This window comes from Pocillopora verrucosa, chromosome 9 (assembly GCF_036669915.1).
Source record: "Pocillopora verrucosa isolate sample1 chromosome 9, ASM3666991v2, whole genome shotgun sequence".
Classification (NCBI taxonomy): Eukaryota; Metazoa; Cnidaria; class Anthozoa; order Scleractinia; family Pocilloporidae; genus Pocillopora; species Pocillopora verrucosa.
Window position 1 is genome coordinate 20,630,445 of NC_089320.1, and position 15,016 is coordinate 20,645,460.

The 15,016-nt window shown below is 39.3% G+C and overlaps 2 protein-coding genes across 2 annotated transcripts; one reads left to right on the top strand and one right to left on the bottom strand.

Annotated features, from left to right (window-relative positions):
* Positions 1-1,233: 1,233 nt before the first annotated feature.
* On the bottom strand, positions 1,234-10,524 carry LOC131777039 (kinesin-like protein KIF25). The gene is made up of 15 exons (XM_059093253.2): positions 10,183-10,524; positions 10,015-10,080; positions 8,823-8,945; positions 7,842-7,971; positions 7,520-7,623; positions 6,578-6,855; positions 5,828-5,977; positions 5,565-5,676; positions 5,208-5,263; positions 4,504-4,803; positions 4,084-4,229; positions 3,891-3,945; positions 3,001-3,101; positions 2,305-2,469; positions 1,234-1,903 (listed from the first exon to the last, which is right to left on the bottom strand). The coding sequence occupies exons 1-15, from the start codon at positions 10,243-10,245 to the stop codon at positions 1,794-1,796; spliced, it is 1,959 nt and encodes a 652-aa protein (XP_058949236.2). The 5' UTR covers positions 10,246-10,524; the 3' UTR covers positions 1,234-1,793.
* Positions 10,464-13,816, top strand: LOC131777040 (lanC-like protein 3). Its single transcript, XM_059093254.2, has 5 exons — positions 10,464-10,780; positions 11,119-11,233; positions 11,600-11,884; positions 12,309-12,653; positions 13,303-13,816. The coding sequence occupies exons 1-5, from the start codon at positions 10,517-10,519 to the stop codon at positions 13,527-13,529; spliced, it is 1,236 nt and encodes a 411-aa protein (XP_058949237.2). The 5' UTR covers positions 10,464-10,516; the 3' UTR covers positions 13,530-13,816.
* The last annotated feature ends 1,200 nt before the right edge of the window (positions 13,817-15,016 follow it).

Here is a 15,016-nt window from a genome sequence, read left to right on the forward strand (position 1 = left end):
TGAGTTTAATAACACGCTCCAGGGAGGGGGAGTGTCTCTTTGAGAGAAGTTACTTTCTTGAGTTGATTGAAATTGTTGTATTTTGCTTGATTATTGTCAGAGTTGACGGAGAAGAGAACCTTTAGCATACATTTCAGTACCATTTTCAGGTTAAACGCTTTTGTTACATAGAATTATGTTGAAAACTCATGGTCTTGTACTTCATCCGCAAAGTTCACGTCTTCTTGCAGTTCTCCGAAAAAGAGTATGCGCTACTCATCAATTTTTTCTCATACCAAAGGAACCATACTTCTTTTCATCAAAATCCTGGCCAGGCCGAACATTTTAACGCAGTCACTGTGATTTTTAATTTTTTTTTTTAAATTATTTAAACCAACTCCACGCAACAAAAAGGTTTTGCTATCGAAGATCAACATTAGCGGTCATAAGGGAAGATTCGTCCATGTCAAGTTGACACTCCTACAATTATTGACGTCGAAGTCTTCTTAAAATTCCGTTTTCAACGCTCGTCGAAGTCTTCGACGTACATGCTATAACACTACTCCTAGTTGACGGTGGATGAAATCTGTCAACAGAAGAAGTTATTTGATTTTTTGGGTATGACTTTCCAGAGAATTACATGTTTCACGATGGCTGGTTGCTTCCTTTTAAAATTCATTTATTAGTAATACCAATTATGAGCTGATAAAGGGATGACGAAAAAGCAAAACGGAAACGGGGCTTTGACAATTTCACACGTTGTTTACTGATTTGCACGACTCCGTGTTAGCGTCTGAGCCGCGCTAAGCTAATAAAATAATTTATCGTAGAAAACTTAAGAGAAATACATCTCACACTCACAAAAAATGCAATTATCGTCACAGTTTTATATATGAGGTTCTAAACTTTTTTAGATCAGCGTTTGCCGTTCGCTCTAAAAAAGGAGAATGGACTCGTGGACTGCCGGTTGCTCAGTTCCAGTCCTCTTTCGGTCGAGAGTCGATCATTGCCTTTCATTGAGAAGTTGAACTTCACTTCAAGTGTCAGTTACAGAGTGGCTGCACTTTATAACAGGAGGAAATAGTACTCAACTAATAAATAAGCATTCTGATTCAAGCCAGAATCAAACTGCGACTTTATTATGTGTTTGTAAATATATTAAGTAATCCACATTTGTCTACAAAAAAATAATAACATATCTATTTCTCCTGTTCGACAAAATAGTTTATTGGTAAAATTATTGGCTTTGTTAAAAAAAAAAAAAAATGGAATACTTCTGCCTATACACTATATCTGCGCGAAACGTTTGTCTGAAGTGTCTAGATGTCTATATGATTATTCACGAAAAAGCTTTGAAGACCTGTGATTCACTTTAAATAAGGATGGGTAATGACTTATGAGCAGTTTTCAAGAAAAATCAAAAGAAGAACCCACAAAACCGTGTACATAGAGTAAATTTCCAGAATCAAACGCATGTTCTCTACCCCTAACATTGCGAAGGTCAAGTAACACCTCAAGACTAGCGAATATTTTTCAGATCAAACAAATACTTGGTTTTTTAAGTCGTTAAAAACCGCTTCAACCAAATGTCTTGCAATAAATAGTATGAATCAAGGAAAAGTGGACAAATGTTAATGCATTAAGAAAAACTACGTTGACGAAACGTTTTCGTAAATGCCATGAAATGAGGTAGGAAAGGAAGTTTGGAATGAAAGCCCAGGTTTCCAAGGTGTGGAAAAAAACAAAGAAAGAAAAAAACGAACTTATCGAATACACTGTTCGGATGATCATCGAACATCATTGGAGGCGGGGTGTTACTCAAAATTAAAGTTCGATTTGCGCCGTCCTCCACCACGAAGATCCAAGATCCTGGGAGAGAGATTTCCGTTTCCTCTCAAAGATGATGATCCAAGATTACCGGTATCTAAACAACAAAACAAAAATTTAAACAAACAAAAAAGGGAATGCTCTTACCTATCCTATACCCATCTCAGTTAGAGACGCTTAGGATATATGCCAGTGTTCCCTAGAAAGCTATCTAACACATGGTGCATTCTATGATGGTGTTGAGCACGGATGGAAGGTGTAGCTATTATGGGGAGAGGCACTATGTTAGAAGGGCACCCCCCTCCCGACCCACAAAATCTGCTACGGAAATTAACGATGAAAAATTTAAGTAAAGTGTGCCTTGTATATCCCCCCCCAAAGAAACCAGTAAGACCCTAGTGCAAGACCCCCTTGCCTAAATCCCCCTATAACCCCTCTCTCAGTCCTTTTTCATCCTTCTAGTTCGCTTTTATTTGTACATCGCTACAGCTCACAAACCTATTGAGAGGCTGTTGGGAACGAACGACGTGGGTCTTCGTTTCTTAGCTTGCCCACGAGCCACTTGCCGAGCTCGTGACCCAAATCCAAGACACTGTAGAGTTTCTGTGATAAACCGCTGGGCCGGAGAACAGCAGAGCATGACAAGAAGCTTAGCATCACCACCTGACAGGAGCAAACGAGTATGCGTTAGTAAATGTACGTTAGAAGATACGAGTCCTTAAGGGACTGGACCGGGTAAATTGCGACTCTCCACCCCAGGTCCTCGTAAAACTACTAAAGCAGTTATAAAATTGTACCATACATTGCATTCATATCGGGCTCAAGTTTCTTGAACAAGAAATTCAAGCGAGGAGTCAATGTTCAAAGAAAAAAAAAGATTGCACTGAGTAAAAAGGAGTAAAAACTATACATCTTCATAAATAACGCAGCTATCTACTAATGAAGAATAAAATAAAGTTTTCAAAACAAGCCTCTCCGATGGAGAGAAGAAGCTTTATTGGAGGTGCCTGATTACGATAAAGTTCTTTATGAGATTTTCGACTGTGTTATTAAATTGAATGCTCTTTCTTGGAAAGCTGGTACAAGTACAGATGTTAAGTGGACGTTATGGTCTGTCACACAATTGTGAAATTGAGATAAACAGTGTCAGGTGGATAACTATTACTAAGTCCAACATAGCAAAAGCGTACTCACCTATAGTATCCTGTAACATGTGTGTGAGTCTGGTGTTGCGGTAAGGTATATGTGAACGATGCTCAGACAGCGCCCCTAATACATCAGCCAAGGCACTCAGACTGTTATAACAAACAAGATGAAATATTAAAACGTGAGTTAACTTTAACATGTTGGATTGTTCATTAATTTATTCTCAGTGTTCTCCCTGAAATGCTCTCCTCAGACTGGGTAGAAATAGTCCCGTCCTTTCGATAAATGTTTGGGAGAGTAAAAGGGTTTGATTTCAGGGTTTAGGACGAAAATAATAAAATGGACAGAACTGCGCAAAGGGCGAAGGAGAAAACTCCAAGACAAAAGAAACCGCAAGCTTGTATTTTATATTCTACCGCTTTGCCATTTCAACAAACTTACATCGTCCAAAAGTGATATCCCACCCGTTTTCATACCCGTGAGGTGGGAACGCGGACAACTTACACATTTTGGATTACTACTTTCAAACCAAGAACAGGTGACTTGCACAACAACATTTTTATTTAGTACATAAAAAACGCAGAGTTGAAAACGAAGCGTTTTGATTGGCAACTATGAATTGGCTATTAGGGTCAACAATACCCTAAAATGCAGGTGTCTCAGGGACCGAATGTCAGCGCTATCAACTAGCTATAAGTGTGAGTGCCGCCATGTTGATGTCGACGACAATAACCCCGGTGGGGGAGAGTATCAACTCCCCAAAGAACGATTTCGGTAGAGAGAATGCAAACGATGCATGTTAACGAATCAGCTAGAGAAGTAGCACAGCCGATGCCTTTGCTCACACAAATCTGTTCGTTCTATTAAATCATAGTGAACTACTGTTTATTGGTTGTAAATGAGAAACTGTTTTGACTTGGAATTGATGCCCCAGTTACCTTTTGTTTATGTGCGAAGTTTCTCGTAGGGCTGCACCCGTTACCCCAGACATTCCTGATGCAAATGTAAATTGAAACATAACAAAGTTACAAACGAAAAGAACACAATAACGTCTTGTTGATGTGTTTGTCTTCTTATGATTGAGTAAATACAATGAAAACATTTCCAACCCTGCTTCTTCCCTCGTCTTACCGACACATTCACTTCCAGCCAAGTCGACGAGCTGAAGCTTGGTTTTCACACTCTGAGTCTGGCTTCCGTTAGCTGAGGAATTATTGTTCCGGGTTGGAGAAGGGGATCTGGAACGAGCAGCGGCAGCGGTGCCAGGCGCTGGAGACCTGGGGAGTAAAATTCAATCTAGCCGTGAGCTATGTATGCTATGTATTTTTTTTGGCGAAAAAAAAATTGTACGAAGCAATTTGTGTTTAACTATACGGTCCCAGTTGGTACAATTTCACACAAGATCCACAACAAAACACACTTAAAATCATTAAAAGATATACACCCAATTGCAATTGCATTGTCTCAGAAAAATTCAAACCGCAGAAATGCTTTTCTCTTTTCAAAAAAGTTATGGCAATTATGTGTACATTTGTATACGCATGAAATTACCTCGAACGCCTTGCAGAAGCAGCCTTACTTTTCGGTGCAGGAGACTGGGACCTACTGTTGTTCCCAGCTGATGGCTGGGGCAGAGTTCGCCGTGATCTTGTAGGAGTGCCTGGGGGCGAAGGCGCCGCATCACTCGATGAGGAGGACGTACTTGGTTTTGTCTGAGTGACTGTGTAAATAGTCAACTGCACTATTAGATGGGAACGGCTGGAATGAGCATGAACCATTGTGGCGTCCTCGTGTCTCCGTTGCATACCGTAGTAGACAACCGCCATCACTTCCTGTACAGTTCTAACGGGTCTGAGGAAAGAAATTCACACTTAATTGTGAAACCAGTAACATATGGACCAAAACCCATTCGCAAATGTGTTCGAATCTTAAGGATGTTAACCCTTCCTTACTGGCTACGCATACTTAAGAAAGGAAAAATCAGTTGGCAATGATCCAAAAAACTTGGTCTTCCAATTTCGTTCCTAGAATAAATTTTGCGAAATGGCGCAGCCACGAGTCATCACTACTATGAAGTTTCGGCCCTTCCGTCAAGTTTTTATGATCCCAGTCTACTTGTAAGTCCATGTAATTCTGCTGAATTACGAGAAAAAAACAAAGCACGACATTCGTCAGCAATAGTGCTCTGCATGTTGCAGGTGTGCAAGCACTGTAATTCTCAAATTGTAAACGCATGTATACTAAGCCGTCTTTACCTGGTTACAAGAGATGGAATCTCCGTTGCTCCCTCACTACTCGTGACAATATCAAGCTGTTAAAAAAGGAATATAAAAATATAATCGTGCGGAATTCATGAATGTTCGAGGAGATATGTCATGCTACTTTGAGTTAATTTTCACGACAAGCGAGAAATAACTGACAGTCTTGAAAAATACAGGCTTAATATGTCAAAGATGCACGCACCGCGACGTTCTCTCCTTCATGGGAGTTATGCAAGGGTGAAAAGAGTACAACTCATGAAAATGGACACGAAACGTAACTGGATTACTCTAGGATAACACATCTTCTGAAGTACATTAATAAAGTTATCATCATCTCATTTTGAAACCTACCCTGGAAGCACTCTTTCCTGCTAGGAGATCTCGAACTTCATTATTGTAAATCTCACACACAGACATCTCCAATGAGAAGCTCTCCTCAGGATTTTCTCGCTCAGAGATGAGTCTAAAAATTTCATAAATTGTAAGAAAAGCTAAATTGTACATTTAGGAAGGTTTCTTCCTTTAGTGGGAAAGAACCGATACAAATTGACGGCTTCTGCCAACGAATATACCAAAGAATCATTTCGCTCGCCATTAGGAATGCCACTTCTTACTTAAACATTTCCTTCGCTGATCGTGGAATGATCCCTTCGTCCTTATTCAGCGACTCTGAATCGATCTCCATGTCCAGGTCGTGACTTCCCATCATGGTGTGAGTTTTACCAGATCCTGTCTGACCATACGCCATGATACACACATTGTACCTTTAGGTATCAAACAGACATGTCATTTGTTTTGTTTATAATGTGTACTTATTGACTGAGTGGGAGAGTCGGACGGGAAAATATTTTGAATGACTAAGTTTTGAAAATTTCGAAAATGTTGGTTTAACTTTAATAGGACGCGATAGACTGACGTGCATGGCAAAACCACAAAGAAGAATCGACACTATCCTTTATTTTTTCGAGTCAGAAGAAGGAACTCACCATTATTCGAAAAAACGTGACTTATGTTTTTCATTTCTGTTCACTACTGTCACTCATTAATTGTAACGACAGCGAAAAAATGTTTTTTATTTATTTATTTTCTTTTTTTGCAACAAAGCCGTACAAGTGCACTTGGGCCGGACGACTTCTAACGGACCGGTTCACGTCAACCCTACCAACGTCAGCTTTCCAATGGTTTTCTGTGGAATTGCGCGAGTGGGAATGGACGGGTCATATGACAGCTGTTATTTAACAGCTAAAACATGTTCCCTGTTATGCAATGGCAAAGGAGATTCACAAAATGCCAGAGCAACTAATAAGGTATTAGGATAAACTATCAATGCTGACTTATCATGTCACACAAGGTTATGAACTCACCCGTCCAACAAAGAGGTCAGCAAAGGTTTCACATCATCAAATAGCGACTTCTGGTCAGTGTCAGGTCCATAAACTCTTTCAAACTCAAACTCCTTCTTCTGCATCTGGCCGCCAACAGGCTTAGCTGGGCGCACAATGAGTTTGTCTTCATCCTGAAGATCTACAACTCTTTCAGAAGGAGTTCCTGCCATACCCAGTGACTCCTCGTCACCTGGAGAGTCAAGGCGGCTGATTAAGGGACGCAGTCGACAGTGCACCCTGATGTTGCCTCGCATTTCCTAAAAATTAAAAATTACGGGAAAAGAAAAACATTTCACTCAATTGACTTCAGCATATGATGAGGAAAGAATCTGAGTAACCCACAAGGATTTGAACCCCAGTCAGCACCAGTTTTGCAGTCAGGGGCACTGAGAACCAACTGAGCTAAGGTGAACTCTTTGGTGAGCAAAGCCATATACTTGAATCCCGTGTAACAATTAAGGTTAATTTACGCCCTAACATCAGTATGCATATTCTCCACACTGTTCTCTGTACATTGACTAAGGTGCTGACAAGGGGAATTTGTTGGACAATCAACAGCTTATTGAGTTGGACATCATTTGCTTTATTCCTGTGACCTCAATGTGTGATTCAGGGGTGAGATTGTAAGGAGAAATTAGATGCTAGTCACTCTTAGGGGTTATAGGGTTAAGGTTATTTGCATGCTGCTAAGATCAGTGATGTTGACCGGAAGCATCCTGTCAAGCATAAAATCCTGGAAGCAAACACTTTGTCCAAGGTCAGAATGGGGAGGGTGGATTCAGAATGGCCAGCTAAAGTTTCAAGAAAAAAAGCATTGCTTGATACAAGACTGAAACCAGAGCAACTTTGGTTGGGAAAAGTGTTTGACAAGACACTTCCACATTAATATGTACTGGACACAGTAGTTGCACAATTACCAACCACAAGAGTGTTGTGTAGTGTCATTCTGCGAGACTTTTCTTGGATGTATCGTTGTCTAAACTCAACCATCTCCATTTCTGTCTTGAGAAGCTTATGTTGAAGGCCTGGATATGAAAGTTCAAACAAGATCTTTTTATCAAACACAAAAAATTGTGTGAAGGACATGTGAAGGGAGGGCTGAAGGGAAGGGAGAAAATCGAGTTCTCCGCAAAGACCTGCTGTGCATGTCTTGATACACAGAAAAAAAACCTCAGAACTTTTAAGAGTCTGAGAAAACTAACATCTACACAAGCTACAAATAGTAGTTAAGAGTACACTGTACCTTCCATATTGGACATTTTCTTGGAGCCAAACTGATCAGTGAGTTTTGCAGTCTTGTCCATTTCTTGTGAGAGTAATTCTGGAAGACTCTTAACTTTCTTTTTCAGGTCATGAAGCTCCAACTTAACTTCCTAAAATGAATGAAAATAAACTTTAAAATAATCCTTGAAAAGTCCAGTTGGAAAGATAGGGTCATTTTGACTGTGACATTTCTTTACTGCACATTGCCCTCTTCCCAGGAGTGTGAAATGGTACCAGCCAGCTGTTTGAGAAACATGACAAAACCCTAAAATGAGGGCTGGAGATGGGGGAGGGAAGGAAAGCAGGTTACCTGCCCACAACTGACAAGCATCCAAACTCACAGGAGAAACAATTTTGACCTTTTAACCCTTTAACTCCCAGATCAATTTGTAATTCTCCTTACTGTCAACCATACAATTCTTATAATGTTAGTTCAGATAATTTAGTATTGGATCAACTAATTATCCCCAAATTAATATATTTCTTTATTCTAATCACTTGTCTGCTTGATATTGTATGGATATTGAAAGGAGAAATTCTCTCCTAGTCACTCATGAGAGTTAAAGGGTTAACTTCCAAGATCTCATTATCAATTCTCCTTACTATCTACAATACAGTTCTTAAAATATTAGTCTCAAGAATTTGGTGTTGTATTACCTAATTGTTCCTTTAATTAATAACATTTTTTTATTCTTCTCAACTATTTCATTGTTATTGTGATGATACTGTAAGAGGAAATTCTGTGTCGGTCACTGATGGGAGTTGAAAGGGTTAGATAGTTAAGTTTCTTCATGCTACAGAAGGTGGAATAAGCTCTGGCAGGATGGGCCATGACCATCAAGCTGCAGTGTTCAAGCTACAATAATGCATGACTAATCTAAAACTGTAGTTTGCTAGTTTGAATGCATGTGTCCATTGACATTTAATGTTTATCTAGTACACAGTCATAATAATCTAATACCTGTAGTTTATCATTGGAGATTCTGAGTGTCTGCAAAGAATTCTTCCTAAAACTTTTCTCCTCATCAAACAAGCGCCTAAAATGAGTGGACTCATGTCGGCAAGAACGTACTGACCCTTGACACTCAAGAAAAACAAATGATTATACACAAATATGCACAAAAAAGAAATGCCTGGTATATAATGTGGGAGAGAAAAGGTGGCCATTCAAATGTGTTTTATTGATTACTATAGAAGAAAAATGAATGGCTATCATATACTAGTACATACTAAAACAGTGGATAGCCTTGAAGGTGTGCTCTGATTGGCTACTCAAACTTAGAATATCCTATACTACACACCTCTGAGTAACTTGCACTCAAAACCATTGTAATTGTTGCAAGTAAAAATGAGTTAAATCATCTTCTTGGTGTCATATTATCTTACCCCTTTTAATAAGTATAAACTAAAGCAGTTCTTCACCTCAGTGGCAGTGGCTTGTCGTGGATATTTACCCTGTCACTTAGCAGCTCAGTCAATATCCACCACTAGCCACTACCACTTCTGTGAATTGTTGTTAACCATGAGCAAGGACAAGTGAAATAATTGCTACTGAGCATTATCAAAGTACATACATGTACTCTCGTGAACTAAGATGAATGGTTAATAAGGTAAAAAGAGTTGATCTATACATAAAGTGCAAAATATGGAAGTAATGAAAGAATGAGTGTCTTCTTGACTTGACTAGTAACTGAATACATGAGTGTGGGTCCGAAGGGCTTAATGGCTAGGTTTCAGATTAAGGCAACATAGCTTACATGGTGTGTTATCAGTTACTCCAATTCTATAATTTAAATCTCTTTATTGGCAGCCTCCAAAAGAACTCACACAAGACAGCATCTTTTCAAAATGCAAATTCGATTAATCATCAACATTTGTGTCACATAAAGGCCAATATCACATGTTCAGTCTTTTGCCCGAGAACACTTCTTAATTCCCTTTTCAAAACCATCAATTGTCTTTTTCGTTTTTCGACAAAAGATATGCATTGTTGCTGTTGAGGTAATATCATGAATGATTTAAATAATTCATGCATCATTAGTTTAATAGCTTGTTAAATTAAACGTTTGATCTTTGATTGTATGCATGTACAAAAGTCTATGTGTCTGCCTCTACCAATTAAACGATCAGTAATCTTACTGCATATAATTTACCTGTGCTAGTTTAAGATAAAGCATGGCATTTTCGGTCTCAAGGGCAACAATTCGCTCCTCTCGTGCCTGTAAACATGGTTTCAATTTAGCATAGTTATAACAAACGATAGAATAAAGCAAGTTGTGCAGATTGTGTGGGCTCGTGTATGAAGTGGAAGCGTTTTTTACCCTCAACAAATTTTCCAACTTCTGCACACGATCCTTCAGCTGTTGATCCGTTAGCTCAGGCATTTTATTTCCACGGAAGTTGTTCCCCTTCAGCGTTGGTTCAAAGCGAATCACATTTTTGCCGCTAAGACACCCAAACGAGCGCGTCCAATGCACTGTGACAACCAGAAAATTTATCAAATTTCATTGTTTGCTTGTTGACGCTCCCGCGTTCTGTTCCACCAGCTGTTTATTTATGAGACCTTTTGTTATCGTGTAACTGTAATGAGGTGTTTCAAAAACAACAGTGGTGCTCGAACTTTGACATTTGGTAGAAGTCCCCAAAATATAGAAAATGATTCGGAGCCGTTCGCGTTACTTTGTGAATCAGTACCAGCAATTTTCAGGGACGTTATCCAATGTTGAATATTTAAGAGATCTAGTGAAAAGGGTCTTGCAACTGATCGAAGAGAAAAGTCCTCCGCAGAGAGCAAGCCGAGATGGCGGTCTTTATGTAGGAGCTGGTGGTATAGGATACGCTTTCTTCTCTGTAGCGGAGTGCACAGAGTTTTTGAACATTCGTGAACAATGCCTTGGAAAAGCCTTGGAGTACATGAAGGTCCGTTTGCAAACTCTCAGAACAATCAACTTGAGTTGTGCTCGAAAAGTTGTCGCAGGACGGTTTTAAATTTATATGCACGCTAGATATTTTATACTGAGGTTCCGTTTGACAGGGTGCTAAACTGATAACTGAAGCGAGGATAATGCAAAAGCAACGAGACCGTTGAAATAATTATCTCTGAAAAAAGAAAAAAGCAAACTAAAAAAAACAGATAACCCTTTACACAGCTTAAGATAACGCACTTTAAAATTTGGATACTATAATCATCAATTTAACAAACCGTATAAATATCGAACGTTAAAACCAATCTTTCTTTTCCTTTCTTTTCTTTTAAGGTTAGTCTAGAAGAGGCATCAACAACGTCTCCCTATGATGATGGTATTGGGGCATCATTTCTCCTAGGACATGCAGGGATTTATGCAGCATCAGCACTAGTTTTCAATGCTTTGGGTTTGTATTAGCTCTATGAAAATGAAATATTTACTACATTCATGATCATGTTAATTAATACACAATTTATAAAACGCAAGTAAGTGTTATGTGGAAGAGGTATGCATGTGGCCTTGATTAAAAGAGGTTGCTAACAGTGTGCATTTTCACAATTATATTTTTGTATTCTTTTGTTATTGTTGTTGTTGTTGTTGTTGTTGCTGTCATTTTGCTTTTTGGTTGTTGTTAGGAATTTATTTTTTTCTTGATACAACATTTCCCTCCAAAATTTGACATGAATGCCTTAGCACTTGAGTCAAATTTTGGGTAAAAGGAGGGATGATATTTGGACTTGGAGGGTGCTTATACAGTAACATGTTGTTGCAGGGTATCAGCAAGAAACAGAACAGTGTATCCAGAATTATCTGGAGATGGCTAAAATCTGCCAGCCACTGAATTTCTTTCGTCCTGGTTCTGATGAACTGTTTGTTGGTAGAGCTGGTTACTTATGTGGGTCACTTCTCTTGAACAAAAAGCTTGGCAGGACTGTGGTACCTCCAGAAGTCACCAGACCCTTGTTTGATGCCATCATAGAGTCTGGGCGACAGTATTCACAGAGTCACCAGTCACAAAGCCCACTCATGTACTCATACTACAGGACAGAGTACTTAGGTATTATGCTGAGGGTTTCAGTCTTTTGAAAAATTTAATAAAATTAAGCCTGGCATCATGCCTCTTACATTTTGGCAATGATTAATGTCCCAACAATGTAAGAGAGGGTAGGCTAGACATTGTAACAGGTATCAAACACAATAGATAAGTACCACAAAGTTGCTGACCCCTCTTTCTCTAGGACAGTTTGTTATGATGTTATCAAGAACAAAAAATGTAGAAAATCCTCTATTTACTACTGTTTGATCAAACTGATTAATTTTTTATCTGCTAATTTTTAATCTAACTTATTGTTTATTATTTTGTACATGATGGAAGACCTTTGTATGACTTCAAAGAGTTTAAGTATTGTTTCATGACCTGTTGAGAGTTGTCAGAGGAATTATCCAAAGGTAATTTTTTTTTTTTTCAAATTTCTATTCAGGGGCAGGTCATGGACTTTCATCCATTTTACAAATGCTGCTTAGTTTCCCAGAACATTTTAGCAAAAGAAAAGATGTTGAATCTCTCATTCATCAAGCTGTCGACTACGTGCTCGCATGTGAATGTTCTAATGGAAACTACCCACCTGTTCCTAGAGAGGTCAGTCACCAAGAAGATGAGCTGGTACATTGGTGCCATGGTGCTCCAGGGGTTGTTTATCTTTTGGCCAAAGCTTATCTTACCTGGAAAGATGATAAATACTTGCAGGCCATGAGGAGGTGTGCTGATCTTACCTGGCAGAAGGGATTGTTACGCAAAGGGCCAGGGATATGTCATGGTGTGGCAGGTAATGCATCATTGTTAAATATCTATCTTACAGTTCACATCTCTTCCTTTTTTTCATTCAAAATAGGAGAACAGTCTATCCTATGTTATTTTCCAATACATCAGCACAGCATTTGTGTTAATTTGCTTTTTGAATTGGAGTCTTGGGATCAACATCAGTATCTGGACAACTGCCCACCTACCCCTCCCCTAACCCAACATTGACCCTAACTTGTCATCAATTGACTGTTGTTGGGTTAGGGGAGGGGTAGGTGGGCAGTTGCTCAGATACTGATATTGATCCAAGTCTTGTTACAGTGCACTCTGAAAGTAAGAAAGCAATTAGTGGTAAGCAGTAATGCCTTATTTGAGCCAAAGCCCAACCCAAAATTGGAAATGCTTGCCTGAAGGACCCTGGTGTGGGGAACTACTTCAGGAGACCTAATGAACAGGAACTGTGACATTTGATTACTTATATTGACAAAAAGATCAGCACTATGAAATCACCAATTTTTCTAAGAGGAGAGGAAACGGAAAAAGTGACGGCCTCAACGAAATTCGAACGCCCCTACCGCATGGAATACAGCCCGCAAGCTTATATATATATATAACTGCTTTGTAATTGTGGCAGAAACAAGGTGAAATTTATGTCTCTTTCCTTTCTTTTTTAGGGAGTGGATACGTTTTCTTATTGCTCTATCGTCTGACCAAAGAAGACCAATACCTTTATCGTGCGCAGAAATTCTCGGAATTTATGCAGACAGAAGAGTTTCAAAAGGGAGCAAGAACTCCGGACTCACCATTCAGCTTATATGAAGGACTGGCTGGAACTGTGTGCTTTTACGCCAATCTTTTAAATCCTTCCGAGGCGGTTTTTCCATTCTTTGAAGTCTTCTAGTGATTGACTATTTGAAATACATTGTCTTATATAAGGCTTGAGGGGCCTTAGAGATTTCCAGTTAAATGACAAATGATAATAAGGAAAGAGAGATTTTCCGAGCTGCAGTATAGTTTGAGCACAGAAATTTGCAAATCTGACTCGTTTTTAGAAACCTACTCAAGCAGCAGTTTTACTTTGGTTTTGTTCTTGGATCTAAAGCGGCAAGGAAATGGTTTAAAAATATTGTAAAATTTAAAATTTAGAAAGTTGTGATCGGGTTGCTTAAAATAGACCTTATCCATGAATTTCTTCAGAGTCCAAATCATGTGCGCTTGAGATCAGCAAATGAATTTTTCGTGGATCCCTCTTTCCACTTGCCAGTCATAGCCTGTTTACGTAGAACACAACGAAAACAGTTACACCCACCTCTAGGCAGAGAACCTGTCTCTCCCTCCGCTGTGGATCATCTTAGCTTTGCGCACTCAAAGATATAGAATATCATCTAAAGAAATCGACAAATAAGCAAATAGATAGATATAAAAAGATGAGTAAAAACGCGTGCCACGCTAGGTGGTCTGCCGCTACCGCTTTGCTTCAAAGTGAGATTCGGAAGTCGTGAACACAATAAAGTCACTGCAAAGATACATCAAAATGAGAGGAGTTATTGGCGATGTTGACCTGAACAATTAGCTCGTTCACTTGGCTCAGATTATTTGTGGGAGTTCTTAACTGCAAAGTACGCGAAAATACCATAACTGTGACACGTTTTCAGTAATTGGAAAACCGCCGAACGCGTGCAAACTTTTACGGTTTATCCGGCACCCTGCTTAAACTTGCGTCAGCGTTATAAACCACTTTCTGCTAGAAACGAAGTAAATCTGCTACTTGCGTTTTAATCATTTGATCAATCATCACGGTCTGAAGATGTTTGCTTTTGTATTTCTAAGTGGTTGATATGGTGTAGAACGAGAAGAGGTTGATTAACTTAAGCGAAGTATAGTGTAGTTCCAGCATTGTGCGTTTCCATTAATCACCTGAAATCTCTACACTACAGCGAATAGCCAGAAGCACTGTCATAGACTGCAGAGCACGCACCATGAATAGAAAAATCGTTTATCTATACACGGTACCGAGGCGAACACGTAGGGAACACAAATTGCTAAAAATAGTATTCTGGCCATTAAACCGTCTCAGACCTTGGCCATGAAATCAGCATGTTCCTGTTGTGCTGAGTAGGATTGCTGGCACGCGATGATTGCGTGACCAACCTGCTGTGCATCTGAGGACAGTTACGTAGAGTAAAGCCGAACTTAGAAGCTGCTGTTGTTCCAGCTTATAAAAGCCACGAGAAGGAGGATTTCATGCTATCTTTAACTCAATTTTTATCATAAAATAGAACGTATTTGCTATCTGAAACTGATGAGACGTCTTCCGTGCCAACGGAAAATCGTTAGGTTATTCCCTAGTTCCTCCCTCCTCCTCCCCCACAGGGGAATTTGCTCGTT